This window comes from Cynocephalus volans, chromosome 10 (assembly GCF_027409185.1).
Source record: "Cynocephalus volans isolate mCynVol1 chromosome 10, mCynVol1.pri, whole genome shotgun sequence".
Taxonomy (NCBI): domain Eukaryota; kingdom Metazoa; phylum Chordata; class Mammalia; order Dermoptera; family Cynocephalidae; genus Cynocephalus; species Cynocephalus volans.
The window spans coordinates 24,157,344-24,174,407 of NC_084469.1; the positions used below are offsets into that span (position 1 = coordinate 24,157,344).

General features: G+C 36.1%; 1 protein-coding gene across 1 annotated transcript in view; it reads right to left on the bottom strand.

The window, feature by feature from the left end:
- The window catches only part of SUZ12 (SUZ12 polycomb repressive complex 2 subunit), a 38,511-nt gene extending 28,487 nt beyond the window's left edge, over positions 1-10,024 (bottom strand). The window contains exons 1-4 of the mRNA XM_063110581.1: positions 9,514-10,024; positions 6,943-6,989; positions 6,789-6,853; positions 2,516-2,584 (exon numbers count right to left, since the gene is read on the bottom strand). Coding sequence (XP_062966651.1) covers positions 2,516-2,584; positions 6,789-6,853; positions 6,943-6,989; positions 9,514-9,799 — 467 coding nt within the window. The 5' untranslated portion in view covers positions 9,800-10,024. The remainder of the gene's footprint in view (positions 1-2,515; positions 2,585-6,788; positions 6,854-6,942; positions 6,990-9,513) is intronic.
- Between the last annotated feature and the right edge of the window lie 7,040 nt (positions 10,025-17,064).

Genomic DNA, 17,064 nt, shown 5'->3' on the forward strand with positions numbered 1-17,064 from the left:
TAAGGTTACAAATAAAAATTCTGGACTATTGTCAAGAATTGAATCATACCTCAGAGAAGTAAAAACCATGAAATGTCCCATGTTTTTCCTTTTTCTATCAGCTCCTTCTACTAACAAGTCACTACAAATGTCATAATTAGTTCAGGCATTTGACTGATAACTTTTGGGCTGCAGTACTATGTGCTTTCTGTGTTTCTTGATATTCCCCTTGAACTTTGGAGGAATGAAATGTATTGGACTTGGGAGTAAAGATATTACAACTGTGGAAGTGCTAAAAGAACATAAAGATCAAAGCCAGCTGCCAAAGGCGGGGGGGGGAGAATATAAATCTCATTGGAAGACCCCCAGTCTACAGCTGTTGAATAGCTCCAGGATCCAATCAAACTGAATGAGAGCCCTATGTCTGAGATGGTACAAAGTGATATTTTTGTATATGATTTAAAATTTTAACTTCTTTAATTTTAACTAATGTCATGGAACAACAAAGATTTGTTTTGTTCCCTTTTAAAAAAGAATTTGACAACAGATTTTACAAGCCACGTTTTACAGTACTGGCATTATACTGATGTCTAGGGTACTTTTTACAACTCTGTGATAAGTTTAGTAGAACAGGATTTTGCTAAAATTAAGACGAGAAATACACTGAAGTAACTTAATAAAATAGGGTCTTGAGGGTAAACTTAAAATGAAGCACTTTTCCTAATTTATACCAGGACCTCCGGGAGCATTATTAAAATCTTGGGGGTTTGAAATGTCCAATTTATGGGTCCCAGCCAGACTCTAATATTGAAAATGTTGTCTTCCGAAATTACAAGCGGGAATTTTATGTAATCCTCTGATGTTTCTATGAGTTGCTGTTGAACCCACTGAATCAAAAGGAACAAGATTATTACAGAAACAATTGTTCAGAGAGAACTGACCAATATATCTCCCTCACAACACCCACTCTTATGGAAGCTCTGTAATATTTATGAAAGCCAGTGTCACAATGAGACAGCAGTAGAGTTTAGCAGTGATGAACACAGAACCTTGATGGGTAAGATAAAGAAAAGGGTCAAGTTTTCTTCTTCTTGCTGGTTCATTCTTCCTTCTCATTTGAACCCAGAAAGGCCTAGAGGGCAAACTATTAAGGTGATCAGGAAAAAGAAGCAGGGAGGTCAGACCAGGCTCTGACTACAGTCTATACTTTAAGTAAAAAAGGCCCTGAAGATCCCATGAGCTCTGTCCAGGGTATCTGATCAGACAAAGATCTGGAATACAAATTCAAGCAACGAACAGAATGTGTGTGCACTGGGAATATTCTCAGTTCTGTGTCATAGGGTATGCCTTGGGCAGTAACAGACAGACTAGTTAAAGATTTAGGATCTCAGCTTCTAGCATGGACTATTACAAATTATTTACAAGTCAGGATTACCTACATATGGAAACATAAATTACACTTCAATCCCATGAGATTGCAAGATATAAAATTTAAAGTGATCTCACAATTCAAGTAACAAAATCACCTAATTCAAAAGCCAAATTTAAAATTTAAAATATAAGTGACTTTTAGTCTCTTATCAGTCACTAAAACAATGAGAAAACATAAAAGAAGCACCGCTAAGTGTATATCCTATCTAAACTGGTAAGATTAGATAAGTGTATATCCTATGTAAACTGGTAAGACTTAAAAATTCAAAAGAAAAGAAAAAAAAACACTTAAAATTTCTCCAACTCCATTTTTGAAAAAAATCTAGCATGTTTAGTTCTGCATTCTCCTTAAAAGTAGTCAATGAATAAACAAACATTACCCAAGTTCCTGTTTCTCTTTAGAATAATATCCAATTTTCTTTAGTTGACACATCAAAGAATAAATGAAAGCATACTGTCTAGAGTAGGCAGATTTTAGGCTAGTCAGAACATTTAGGGATTGTTCTGGGTATACATGTAAATACAATAAGTAGATTCTATCCAAAGGTCAAGTTTCTGAAATATCATAGGAGAAGCATATTTCAAATATAAAATAGTTATTAATATTTTGCATGTGAGATTTAATACTGGGAAGGAAAAGGTGGAAAAAAGAGAGCCACTCTCATATTTGAGGATGATTACGTAGAAGAGAATGTGATACTGTAAAGCACCTGCCATAGCACCTAGGACATAGTAAGTACACCTTAAATGTAAGTCTCCATCCCTCCCTAGATGAGACAGTAGGATTAAGATCAACTGCAGAAGTTACAGAGACTTTGATTCAAAATGCAAGAAACTAGTAATAGAGATAAACAATATGAATACAACTGCCTTACAAAACAGCAAGTTCCCGAACACTGGAGGTATCCAAGCTGAGCCTTAAGGATTCTCTGCCAGGGATGCTACAGGAGTTAATTCTTGACTTGTGTAGGACTTTGGACCAACTGACCTCTAAGGTTCCTTCTAACTCCTCATGATATTGAGGTGATCACAAAGGAAATGATCACTACAATTTTTCCTCTTTCCTCAAGGATATCACTTAATGTAAACTGATAGGTTATCTTACCTATGAGATTCTTGCTCTCCTTTCATTTTCTCTACTTTTGATAACATATCATCAACTTTAAATGTTTTCCTGGAAGAAACAGATAAACAAAATAATCACTTCTCAACTGGCAAAAACAAACAAATTATACTTTATTGTCACTATAATGGTCAAGATGGAAATCTAATTTTGATTTTTAGTATGATAAAATTATGGTTGGTTAGCCACTACATTACATTACAGCAGACAAGCCTTCTAGCCCCATCTCAAATGCTAACTTTTTCATGAAACCTTTTGTAATCATTCCCAAACCTGAGTGATTTCTCCTTACCTACAGCATTTGGTTTATATTTATTTTGACATTTAATCTCCTACATGTGTAACTTGTATAAATATTTTATTTCTCCTACTAGATTATAAACTCCTGAAGGGCAGTGATTGCTTTTCTTCAAGGAAAGCCATGTAGTATTTGGCATAGTGCCTTATACTTGGTAGGTATTCAAGCATCTGTTGAACTGAGCCAAACAAATGCAAATTATGTATATTTTGAAACATTCCTACTTCTATTAAGCAATCCAACAAATATAGCTAGCACCATCTCATAAAAACGGATATTCTATAAAATATATCTGAAGTTCGTAAGACATCCTCAGAGATAATATAGCCTAAATGTCACATAAAAAGATGGGTTGTCGACTTCATGAAAATTTTTTGAAGTCAGGGAACATACCCATCAAATCATAATAAAATTCATAGCTTTTAACTTGACACGTTTAAGAGAAAAAAGTAATTTTTCCATAATATAGAAACTTTAAGTATAATCTCCCAAAGCAATGAAAGAATGAATGGATTGTAAAACAGGCCTCATCTTAGTTCTTAAGGTGGTCTGTGATATGCCCTACAGATAGAGGCTAAAAATCTAAACCTACATATAACTAGTCAATCAGAAACAAATATTTTTCTTTATACTCATGTATTCTCTTCAAATAGGAATTGAAAGCTTAACGTTTTCCACATTAACTTAGTATTTTATAATGCTTGAATACAGATACTACAAATTACCAATATGCTTGTTCCTCAAAAACAGCTATTGTACTCTACTACTATAATAAAAATTATTAGTAGAGAAATGTTAATGCAAATATATTACAGTAAAATACTGATAGGAAGAGCAGAATTGATACTATCTATGTTTCAGGTGAATAAATAGCTTCCATTAACAAAAGATTCAAAAAAAAAAGAAAGTTTCTCTCTTTACCTTTAGAGTTACTAAAATCTATATTAAAGTTTCATCCAATAGAGCACAGTAAGAAGTGCAATGCATTTTCAATCTCCACAGATAAGAGAGAATAAAGAAGAAAAACGTAGGACTCTGCTAGGCTAGTTACAAAGAACTGTTCAGTATAAATACTGAAAGTTATTACTAAGGAGCGTTGTGAAGTTACCAGAAACTTGTTTATTTTTATGCAATGATTAAGAAGAAATTCTATCTGTAGAAAGAAAGGTATGACTGTAAGGCCCAAGGTTCATCTCTTCCAGCATTATGAAGTTGTATATAAAAGTGAACAGAGGAACTGAATATTAACAATCACGTGAAATAGGTAAGATCATAAAGGTAACCCAGTCTTCCTTAGAAAAAAAAAAAGACAAACCACATAAGCAACTACACAAAAGAAGCCCTCCTCCAACATCAAGTATTTCTGTTCTTTAGAAAAGGTAATGCTACTGTAGCTCAGATTTAACAAGGGAAATGGTTATCAAAAGGTCATCAAAAAGGAGAATATTTTAAAAATTCAAGACATTTCAGGAAATTTTCTTAGGAGGGTTCAGAAACAGCTTACATGAAACCTAATAAAATGGATTCAGTAAAAGATGCCCTTCTCTTCACCAGTATTTCTACTATGTCAGAATAGTGTTAGCCTATAGAATTTGCATACCTCCAAGAAGTGAGACTACAGTACAAGATGAGTTTAACAAATATATCAGAATTAATATTAAAACTGAGAGCATGACTTTAAAGGAAGTGACATGATTATTCCAACAATGGATATTACATTGTTGTTAATAGTAAGAAAGGCATTCAAAATCATTTTGAGAAAAGACCACAATCACTGGGTTAAATTTGCCACCTTCTAAAGTCACCAACTACTTTGAAGATGACAGCATTCATTTGAAGATATCAGTTGTGCTATATAATTTGTTAAAAATTAGTCTTAATGTCTTATATATAAAGTCAGGTATATAATAACAGAATTAAGCAGTTGCTATGCATTTTGTATAGAAATAAACTAAGTGGGATTTAAATGCTTTTTGGATGGTAAATTGCTTCAAAATTCCTCAAAGACAATATTTTTAAAACCTAATGGGCAATAATTAATTAAGAAAATCAGTTTCTACTACCAAGCTTTAAAAACTATCTCCACCCACTGTCAGACAACAGAAACATATCCCACAATCAGACATATAGTCTAATAAACAAACATGACAGGAAAATAATGAACTTAGATTTTAAATGTGTATTTTTTTGTTTGTTTATGGATTAACTTAAACCTATTTCTTTCTTTTTTTTTTTGGTGGTTGGTCTGTACAGGGATCTGAACCCCTGACCTTGATGTTATAAACTGTGCTCTAACCAACTGAGCTAACCGGCCAGCCCTTCAAACTTATTTTAAGATAAATCACTTTTAAAATTAAAATCATCAGAGCGTGTCTTTATAACACAAAGGTCAGGGGTTTGGATCCCCGTACAGGCTAGCCACCAAATAAATAAATAAAATTAAAATCGGGCAGTATCCTAGGTAACAACTTAACTGACCTTCCATATTAAAAAGACTGTAATGGGGGGAGGAGAGAATTTCATTTAATCAAATTTTCCTAGTTTTATAGAATAAATCAAGGGTCAGCAAACTGAGGATCATGGGCCAAATCTGGCCTACTGCCTATTTTTGTACAGCCCACAAGCTAAGAATGGTTTTTACAGACAAACATTAGCAGTTGATATGGCAGAGAATACTAATTCTGAACCCCAATTAAGCAAAATGTTATTACACCCGCCCCACAAAAATAAACGAATTCTACATTTCTCAATAGTAGGCTTGTTTTACAAGTATTATACTTCATATTGTTCTATTTTGATTTTCATCAATAAAAAATTTATGGACATTTTTCTTTCTTTTTATATTAATTATCTACATAATATCCTCAATTTTGTCTCCAGATAAAGTATTTATTATCTGGTCCTTTATAGAAAAGTTTGCTGAACCCTGGCATAGATCAAATAATGGAATAGATAGATAAAGAACTGACAAATCTAATTCTATTGCCTGTTTCCTCCTTCCTAGTTACTTGGGTCCTTAGCAATTTTCACCTACTAAATTCAAGTATCACATGCTCTCTCTCTCTCTAGACTCAGAAAGATTGCCAAAAGGCAAACAGTTTTAACATTTCTACCCTTCAAAATAAACCTATATGTATCTTACAAAATTCAACTATGTCTTGCTATAGAAACATGACACCTACTTAATAACCAATAGGACTCTCCTAAGGAGTTTAGTTTCAAAGTATATTGAGATAGGTTAATGGTTTCACTAAGACAAGACTACAACAACACCAAATGCTTAATGGAAGTTCTCTCCTTTAAATTTAAATCTGTTCACTTGATATGCTAAAAAAATATAATCTTGCACCTAGGACAAGAAACTTGCATTCCATAATTACATATGGTTAAGTGCCAGATATTACACAGCAAAAATAAGCTCTGTCCCATACCTCCTGACTCCACTTTAAGACCAGATGATTAAGACTTCTTGTTTTTTAAGAACATTCATCCTTTGACTTCAAAAGTCTTTCCCTTCAGTAAGACCACCACCAAAGACATAAATGAGACTTTCTGAACCTATCATTATAGAAGCTAATTCTTTATTGTTAGGTATATAAGAAATATTCAAAAATTAACTGTTAAAATTTTATGTATCAAATATAGTTACCCTGCGCCCTACACTAAGCATTTAAATCTTCAACTTCTACCAAACTTGAAAAAAACTAGTGCCACAAAGTAAAAACATGAGTCAGTAAAATCACTTCATTCACTTCACTACTAAATCATTTCTATTAGGAAAAAAACTAGTAATAAACTGGGATTTACAAAAATGATACTATTAAAAATCACTTTGTAACCAATTCAACCAGTCACTCTCACTTCAGTTTTCATATTTAATCTTTATCTGGAAATGGTACTTTAAAACAAAAATTTAACATGGTTTGATCAGCTTGAAATAAGATTAATAAAATGTACCTTTTGATGTTTGTTCTGGAGTTTCGATGAGACATGTAAGTAAGAGTCCTGTGCAAAAATATTGGCTATAAAAAAAGTTTTAAAAATATTAAAATTAAATACAGATGAAGTTATAAGAAAGAAATAATATTAATGAATTTCATTGACTACTTACCGCTATGAGATTTCGAGTTCGAAGAAATCTATAGATCTGTGTTGGTTCTAGGTAACAGGAAACAAAACCCAAACATCATCTAAATTTACTTGTTACTTAACGTGTCAGGAAAATATTAACAGAGCCCATGTTATAACCAATACAAACCAACTACCTGTTATGAAAATCATATACTAAATATTTACACCAAGAAAATTAGTATGTACAATAAGATCAAAAGACATTCAATCTATGGCATACATTGACAAAATTCATCTACCTTTAAACTTAAAGTACTGTACAATCTTGTTCTTACACCTTCCTACAGTAGCTATTGTTGCTGTGCAGAACTGAATAGTAGTAGTTATATTCATTTAATGTAGCTAATTTAAACTACTTATAACTCATCTCTTTCCAAAACATAGCTGAGATGTAGTTGGATCTGACATGCCAAACAAGCTACAAATTTCACTTAATTGGTCATTTAAAAAATTTGTACAGTAACCAGCCAAAGCAGAATAAAACTATTTCCCAGACATCCTAATACAGATATGATCAAACTCAGTCAATATTGAAAAAAGACAAACACAAGTTGCAGCTAAAATTCTCAATATTTCTAACTATATTTTAAATTTTTTCTATTTTGCTCAATGTATTACCTCAATATGTAAAACTACCTCACATCTTTTTTTTACCAGTGACAGATTCCCGAAGCAGTCTTTTTAATGGTTAGAATTAGATGAATTAAAAAAGTTAAAATTTGGGCCGAGCCCGTGGCGCACTCGGTAGGGTGCTGCGCTGGGAGCGCGGCGACGCTCCCGCCGCGGGTTCGGATCCTATATAGGAATGACCAGTGCACTCCCTGGCTGAGTGCCGGTCACAAATAAGACAAAAAAAAAAAAAAAAAAAGTTAAAATTTGTTACAAAGAACTTAAAGATGAAAAATATATACATATACCATCATACCACTTACATTAATGAAATATTAGTACACATTTCTTTATTTTTTAAAATTTTATTTTAGTTTTCGGTGGCTGGCAGGTATGGGGATCCAAACTTTTGACCCTGGTGTTATAACACCATGCTGTAACCAACTGAGTTAACCAGCGATCCCCTAATCATGTTTCTTTAAATAAAGCTGAATCAAAATAAACTAAATATGAATAACTATATTAATAATTACATTAAAGCACTTAAATATTCCTGAGATCAATATTAGAGAAGAATCAAATTGTTTTGTGACCAGATGTAGATCTTAATGACAGTTGACTTCCCCAAGGTGGACATATTTGAAAGCAGACAGTTAATTTAAATCTTTCCTGCAGGACTTGTCTTCTCATAACTTTTAGAAAGAACTTTAAAATTTCCACTTCATCTTCAGTTAGTTTAGTTTTAGTTTCAAATTAAACTAAAAGGAGATGAGATATTTTAGAAGGGGTACTAACAAGTATGTTTACTGTCGCCACTACTCTTCAGTTCTCCATCATATTTCCAATTTTAAAAAGCCTTTCCAGGTTTTTGAAAATATTTTAATCAAAAGAATAATACTAATCTCTCCAAAGCAGGTTCAATATTCGCTTCAATAAAAACTGAAATTCCATGTATTAAATTCCAATTAGAATTTCATGAAGCAGTAATGAGAGAGAATGAAGGAAGGATATTAAACAATGTAATGTCTTTTCAAGCACAGCTGATACCATGCCCTTAACATATGCCACGGTAAAATTGTAAATAAAGACATTAGGCGGTAGAGCCGAGTTAATTCAAGTTTCTGTAAGATATTTAGCTGTTAAAGATCAACTAAATCACAACAGCCACACAAAAGCAAAAAAGGAAAACAATCAGGATAAAACATTCATTAAAGAACAGTTAAGATAACTGATAGCCATAATTTAAAAAAAAAAATTCTATTGTCTCCAGACACCTTGCTCTCCTTTTCAAATTAAGTCATAGTTTCATCCTCCAAACAGACCTTAAAAACAGAAATTGATATAAGAAAATGCCCCGCAACTGAGACAAGGTCGTCTCCAGAAAAGTAAATGTCTGACTAGCACTACGTGTCTCAGTTTACGTACCCATAAAATGGGTGCACAGATTTGAAAGATTTAAAGCATCCAAAGGTGCCACGTTAACGTGCAGCACCAAGTTACACTACTGACAATTTCGTCGGTTTAACTACACTCATCCCCCTTAGTTTTGCCCTTCAAAGCCTACAACCGAAACCCTTGCACTCCTGGAGTACGAAAGGCATGAAAGAAAACAAGAACTAGTCTCGGGATCTGATTGCATCCTCAGTTCAACAGTAACCTCTCCATCTAAAAGAAGCCTGTGGGCCCCCAGTGCCGAACCTGTTGTGTAAATCTTCGGGGAGCCAAGAACCTGCCCTGGACGCCCTCTGCTACCTCCCCCAAAGGCCCTGGACTTCGGGTCCCCAGGAGTCGTAATCCCCGAACTGGGAACATCCCCTTCCATCTCCCCCTCCACTCCCAAACCAAGTGGACTCCGGGTAAGGACGGGGGCTCAGCAGAGTGTCCGGTGCCCCGAATGCTTCAAGAGTGGTATTGCTGCCCGCAAAGCCTCATACACACTCACTCTCAAAGGCCTGGAGGAAAAGCTCGTGGTCAGCCTGGACGTGCTCCATTTTCGGCTTCTTCACCGGTAACACCGCGGCCCCCGCTGCCGCCGCCGCCGCCGCCGCGGAGGAGGAGGAGGAGGAGGCCGAGTAACTGCCGCCGCCTCCAGAGCCCCCGCCGCCGGATTTGCCGCCCGAAGCCGTCGCCACCGCCACCACCGCCGAACCCCCGAAGCCGCCTCCCCCGGACCCCGCGCTGGGCCCCGAGCCGCCCCCTCCCCCACCGCCGTGCTTCTGAGGCGCCATCGCGGTTCCTGCCTCCTCCCCCCGCCAGCTACCCGCCGGGCGGCCCCGGAGAGTAAGCGCCTGCAATACCAACCGCTCGCCCCAGCAGGCTCCGGCGGGCCGAGGGGGGAAGGAGGAGAGAGGGGAGGAGAGGGGAAGGGAAGGGAGGAGGAGAGGAGGGAAGGAGGGAGGAAAAAAAAGTGTCTCCTCAGAGCCCCGCTCCGCTTCGGAGGCCGCTCACCCTACCCTGGCCTCGCTCCGCCCACGTCCTCCGCCCGGCGCTCTGATAGGCCGGCGGGAGCGCGCGCCGCCCGGCCGCCCAGCCCGTTGGCCCGCGGATTCCCCCGTCAGTCACGCGGAGGCGCTTCTCGCGGAGGCGCGGCTTGGTTGGCCCGTGCGCGCTGCCGATCGCGGGCCCGGCAGCCTCTTTGAACTGAATTCGCGGGAAAATTAGGGGTCGGAGCGGCCTTCCTGCTGGCCCCGGTGCATTGTGGGGAGAGAGGGACCCAGCGAGCGGCTTAGGGAGCCGTTTCTCGCCTTCTGAGCGTCGTCAGTCACCGCCCCCAGGGGGGTACAGGACCCCTGAAGAGAGGCGGGCCTCTGAGGATCTGGGGGCGAGGGGCCTGTTAAATGAAGTGAGATCCACTACAGTTCATCGAGTCTCTAACTTCCCGGGAAGGGGCCTACCTGGGGGTCGGCGTGCCCACGGTCGTGGTCGCTTCTCAGCTGAGAGATCCCGGGGCGCTGATCGCGTCCCCTGTCGCCTCTTTACCACGTGCCCCAAGCCACCCATGGCCGAATCCCACGCGGCACAGCAAAAGTGTTGCTACTGCTGCCGTGGGATGCGGCTGGACCCCACCAAAGGGAGCAACTTATATGGTTGCGGGGATGTCTTCTAGAAAGGAGGAAAACTATTTTCTGTAGGTGCTGAGAGACTTCAGGATCGTTACTGAGAGTGGTTTGGCTTCTCAACACGATGAAAGCAAAGCCTAGATATTGGGCTTTCCCCCCCAGACACCATGGGAGTGGTCAGAGGAATAAACTGGGTGATTTCTTAGAAGTACGTACAGTCTTCTTGAGAATCTATTCATTTTGCGCTCAAAAGCTTGAAAGGGAATCCGATATTTTGCGGGTCTTCAGATAAATGCATAGGCCCGATTCTGTCCTGGTACAAGTTGGTCTGGAGTTGAGCTAATAATACTCGAAGATTTGAACTTCAGGTTGGACGAGGTGTTCTCTAAAGATGTTCTTCCAATTCAAATACTGTGATCTTATGTTACATTAAAATGAAACATTATCTTCAGAAATGCCAACCTATAAGCCTATAGAACCATTTCATACTTTCAATAGCATTTTTCATAAGTCTACTTTGCGTTCTCTATAATTAACTGCAAAACACTGTTTCCAAAACAAATGTCTTTGGAATGTTATTCACGTTGTTTACAAAACTAGTTATCTTTGGAATGGTTATTTAAATATCTAAAGTACTGATTTTATCAAAGCATTTGCTCCTTAAGAAAGTGAGCTCTACAAATGATGCATTTAATATAAAATTTGGCATTTCAAGAACACATCTGAAATTAGGTATAACTGTTGCTGATTTTTAAGGATAGCCTATATTTTATATTCAGAAAAAAAGTTTAGAATGCTCTCTTGTTCATTATACTATTCACTGTACTTTCTCTCTTTTTTTTTTATTTCCCCCCACAAAAAGAGGTGGGTTTTTTTTGTTTTTTAGATTTCTGAAATAAGCCTTCTCTAATTAATGCCACCCAACAGAGGTTTGTGGGTTTTTAGATCTTTGTAAACTGCTCAAAAGTCTTCAGACTAACTGCTTAAACTGTAAAAGTCTTCAGCTGTACAGGATCAGAAAATGAGGTTTCATCAATTCAATCAGGGTCTGAGAATTAAATCACACTAAGCAAATCACAAAATATCAAATTATAAACCAGAACGCTAACTTATGAACACTAAATATAACTGCCCAAATGACCGGTCTTCATCATTTGTACAGGGTTCTCTTATTTTGGGGGGAAGAGGAAATGGAGGAACAGGTACAATGAGAGAAAACAAGTGATAGATTATAATAAATCTATTATGAACAGAGAAATGGAGCTAAGGGAGTTGGGATGTTCTTGGAGGTTATTTCCTCTCAGAACACCATGGTAGTGTTCTTGGGTTGGGCATGGGCATAGGCATGGATGTGCAGTAGCTAACTAATGCTTGTCATGAAAATCAAAGCCAACCATGCTATAAAAGAAGCATAGTAATAAATTCTCACGTTTGGATTCTCCTTTGTTTAGAATGTATGTAGAACATTGAAAATTTTTTATTACCTTGGATAAATTAGAATTAATTGAGTGATTATCTTAGTTACATTACAGTCTTCTTAATCAGATAGGCAAAACATTTACAGATCATCTCAGGGTTAGTCCCATGTGTGACTAGCTTATTTATTTCGTTGTTATTTCTAAATTTGGGGTGACAACTGTTTTTGAGATTTGTGATGCCAATTCACTATCAATTCCTCTACCTTACACTGAATTTGAATTAACTTCTAGGGGTTTTATTTGTTTTTGCCTTCATGTCATATGTGGAATTGAACTATAAATTCCTAAAAAGCAAAGCTGTTGTCTATTTCTTTTATATTTCCTAACACAGGACTAGATAGATATGTGTGTAAGAAAGGAAGAATAGTAATTGTTTTAACACCTTACAGTTACCTTACAGTTATTTTATGGATATTATCTCACTTTTTCATAATGGTCCTGTGAAGCTGGCATTATTTCCATTTTACAGCTGACAAAAAAGGCTGAGAGGTTAAGTGACTTGCTCATTTAGTGGCAGAGCTGTGACTTGAAACCAGGTTTTCTAACTCCAATTTCTATGCTTTTTTGTAATCAGAATAAAGTTATCCTTAATAAAGGACAATAATATGGCTGTTTTTAAGTTCATTTCTTTTAAAAACTAAGGGCCACCAAATTTCTCTTACCAAAAAAAAAAAGAGTCATTTTGTATTCCTTCCTGTTCACTCTCTCATTAGTGCCTGTCCTTTACCTTATAAAGACTTTGGTGCTGGGATTTTAAACATTATTTTAGAACCTCTTTGTAGTCTAGTGAAGTCTATGAATGCCTTTTTTATGCGTAAGTTTAAAATTGATCAGATTATAAAGGAAAACAATTACAATAAAATACTGATACCAAAATAGCAAAAACTAAAGTTGTGATGTAGTGCTATAAATGCTGCTTCATGAATGTATTAAATAAGATCTAGCAGTAAGTCAGTCTGATATGATAACTATCAAACTTTCAAAGTCGTGATGAGGATAAATAATACTATGGATACTTGCAAGAACTGTAATGTGATATAAAAATATCTGTGATTTCTCTTGTTAACAAAACCACAGGCACCACTAATGCTACTGTGATTTGTTGCCTGTATTAGTAGCTGAAGGAAATGCTAAATTTCAGTTAGACGTTGGTATAAATAAAGACGTAATTTTTTTTTTCTCATCCAAGTTCACAGACTCCCTGAATCCTATTCAAGTTAAGAACCTGTGTGTTAAAGCAGCAAGTCTTTTTCTTTCTACTCTGCTGTAAGCTCTTAAGGGTAGGGATGATAGATGATTTATTTTAGTAACTGAGGTGTCTATCACTATGCCTGGCATAGAATAGGAGCTCATCTGATGATTCTTGATGAATAAGAATGGACACCAGTTCACAAATATAAATTATGATAATATTGATTGAGTGCTTGCTATGTGCCAGACAATATTTTAAGTTTTTAACATTTTTAACTCACTCAATCCTCACACCAGCCCTCTGAGGTAGAGACTATTAAATGGTGGGACAAATTGTTTTTCCACATTCCATAGATGAGGGAAATAACATCAAGATTTGTTAAGTAACTTGCACAAGGTAAGTAGTGGAGCTAGGATTCTAACTCACAGAGCCTATCTCCAGAGCCCTTACTCTTAAACATCATGACAAAAAACTAGAGAGTTTTTGGGAGATTATACATATCATGTCAAGGCCAAGAAAGATCAGTAAATATTGCCTCCAATGTGCTTGAATGAATAATCATCAGTATGAATGCATTTGCCAAAAAATAATCAAAATATCGTCTCCTTTTTACTTGTACATTGTCTTTATATCCTCCATCCACCCTCGTCATCTTAAGATTAAGAGCTGGGAGTATTAAAACAAGCCAACAAATGCTATATCAGAAAAAAACATATTTGTCTTGCTTTGAGGAAACTAAATAGTTATATAAGTTCCGGGGAAAATATAATCAAGTTTGATTAAAAAAAAAAAGAAAGAATGTCCTCCAAGGTAAAAATATCAGTGACCTGCCTAATAAAAGGTAATGTGAAGGAACAGTTTTGATAGTCCTATTTGAAACTTAAAACCACAAGTTTACTCATTTTTATTTCCTTTGTCTAGGAAAAAAAAACATGAGAACCATGGCACATTCACTATACAGAGTTTTCATAATAAACCGCTGATTTGTGTGTGTGTTTATCAAGAGTTAACGAGATATAATAAGGATGGTAGTAAGCCATAGTTAGAACCCCTGGGACAAGAAGAAACTTGACACTAATAACCTGAGAGAGGAAAAGACACCTGAGCCAAATTGGAAATATCTAAACCTGAATTTTGGGAGGCCTATGTCTGGAAACGGCTGTTATGCCCATTTTTTAGATGATGAGACAAATTGTTTTAAGTTTAATTTTAAACAAAAGTGAAGTGAACTGATATATATTGATATGCTAAATAGTAATGTTAGTTATTATCCTCAACCCCTTTACACACATACATGAGTGTAAAATCTCAAAGATATTAAGTAACTCTCCCAGCATTCCACAGCTTACAAGGTGTAGAATTGGGACTTAAACCCAGTTACGGGGGACTCAAAACCCCATGTGTTTTCTAGCACAACGGAGGTATGGCGGCTGTCTTTCTGGAAGCCCCAGAGTTTCAGGAAGCCACCTCAGGGAGAAGGCGAGGCTGCAATATGGTAAGCTCTGCATCCCCCTTTGTCTTCGGTCAGAGCTGTTCTACTTGTATCTGTTATATAATTTGTTTCAAGACAATGTTTCTACTTTTTTAAAAAAGTTTTTTTGAAAACCACCACATTATACTATGCTGCCTTTCCAAGTCTGATAATGAGAAAGAATGAGCTAAATGACACCACTAAGTAGTGTATTCTGGGATATAGTCATCTCAAAATTTGACAGCATTAAAAACAAACCTATGCTAAGAGTGATGAAGATAACTTTGTTTCATGGGAGTGAAATATAAATGAAAATGACCATTCTGTATATATCTCATGTATGTCCTGCCCAGAGGAAATTTAGTCTTGCTGTTATTACCTCTAATCTTTGTGTGAACTTGTTTCCAAAATAAATGTTTCCTTCATTTTCTAAGGAAAAAAGCATTACTATGTTGCTGTCCTTCATAAATCATGTCAACATAGCTAGGTATTATAATCATTTCTATAATACTACTATGGTCTGGATTTCCATTTAAAGTTGATAAATTCACCTTCATTTCACAATTGCTAACTTACTACTGTTAATCAGAACAAATTAAGAGATACAGGCCATTATTTTTAGCAAGTTGTTATTATTACCAATATTGTTCTTCTTTTCCTGATGTGATTTTTTTTTGAAGGCTATATTTAGCAATTACTATTTAGAAATTAATTTGCTATATGGAAACAAATTTTATAGCTTGAGGAAACCTACTATCTAGCTTAAGTTTCTTTTTAGACACCCGAGGAAACTGAGTCCTGGAGTTTAAAGTAAAATATGTTGAGAGAGAATCTGTAGGGCTGAATGTATGGAAGAGCTGTCTCTTAGTTTACAAATTTAGTGTTCTTTAAAATGTTTCATGTACTTCAAACAAATAAAATCCTCATTCACCTTACTCTAATAGTGATTTTATTTCTGCTTGTGCATTACTCAGTAGAACTAGGTCTTAGGAAACATTGCCATTATTCCTGTTGAACTGCTTTTTTCCCCCTTCATACATGGTTTCCTATCTCTTAATTTTAATCTGTAGGAAGATTTTCCCTTTTACCTTGTAGCAATTTGAAATTTGCTGTGAATCCATTGAAAGGCATTGTCATTCCATACTCTCTGCAATTACTATCACTCTAATTTTTGGCATGAAAAATTCTAACAATAACTTATTCATGTGACTAGTTTGAGAAAGTTGCTATCTTCATGGTTGAGCTGATTAGGAGAGGTGTCCTGAAGAGACCAGGGAATGATTTATCAGCTGTTTTTGATAGGACAACACAGAACTTATATGTTGCCACTGGGATAGTTTGTACTCTTTGTGCCTGGAAAAATTCCTTGAGATTATAAAAGCTTCCAACAATAGAATTTAGAATTCTGTAACCATTTTCTATCATAGAGGCACTGTAGAAGGAGGGAATGATTGGAGGAGTAGGATTTCTTTACAAAAGGTAAATTAATTTTCTGTGCTTTTAGTAGTTCAGGATCAAATTAACACACATAGACCAAGGAATTTTAATCTGGTTGAAGAGAGTGTTCTTAATAGGAGAGAAATACTTCTAGTTCCATTTCTATTCTAAAATTCTATTTTTCCTCAAGTTCCACTTTGCAACAAACTTAAGTGAAAGAACATTGTGCTATGAATCAAAACTTGAATTGGTCATTACTTCACAATGTGATTTTGAGGAAGTTCTTTAACTTCTCTATGTCTCAATTTTCTTAACTATAAAATGAAGGTTTGATTCAGACCAGTGATTCTTGACCATAACAGAATCCCTGGAAGTTGAGGGTGGATCATGTTTGATTTGGAACATCATATTCAATATTATAATTTAAATTTTAGATAGCAAAAAAAGAGTTATCTGTAGTTTTTATGCTATAATCACTGTAAATAAAGTTCTTTACTGATGGATATATGAAGAGATAGACTGTCTTTCGTATATCAGTGTTCTTAAGGCACATCTCCCTAGAGAGACAGACAAGAATTTCAGGGATAAAGGAATAGAAATTTTTAAAAATAAAAATTAGACATGGACTGGCCAGCTAGATCCCTGTACTGGCCAGCCACCAAATAAATAAACATATAAAATTAGACATGGAGAAAAGAAAAGATCAACAAATACTAATTTAGGTTACTGTTAAAGTCGTCTTAGTTTTTTAATTCTAAGAAAATCACAGAAATCACCTTATGCTACACCAAAAATAAATCTATACTAATACTACTTTTCTATAAAATTATAAAGCTTGAGTTCCATTTTTGATTCC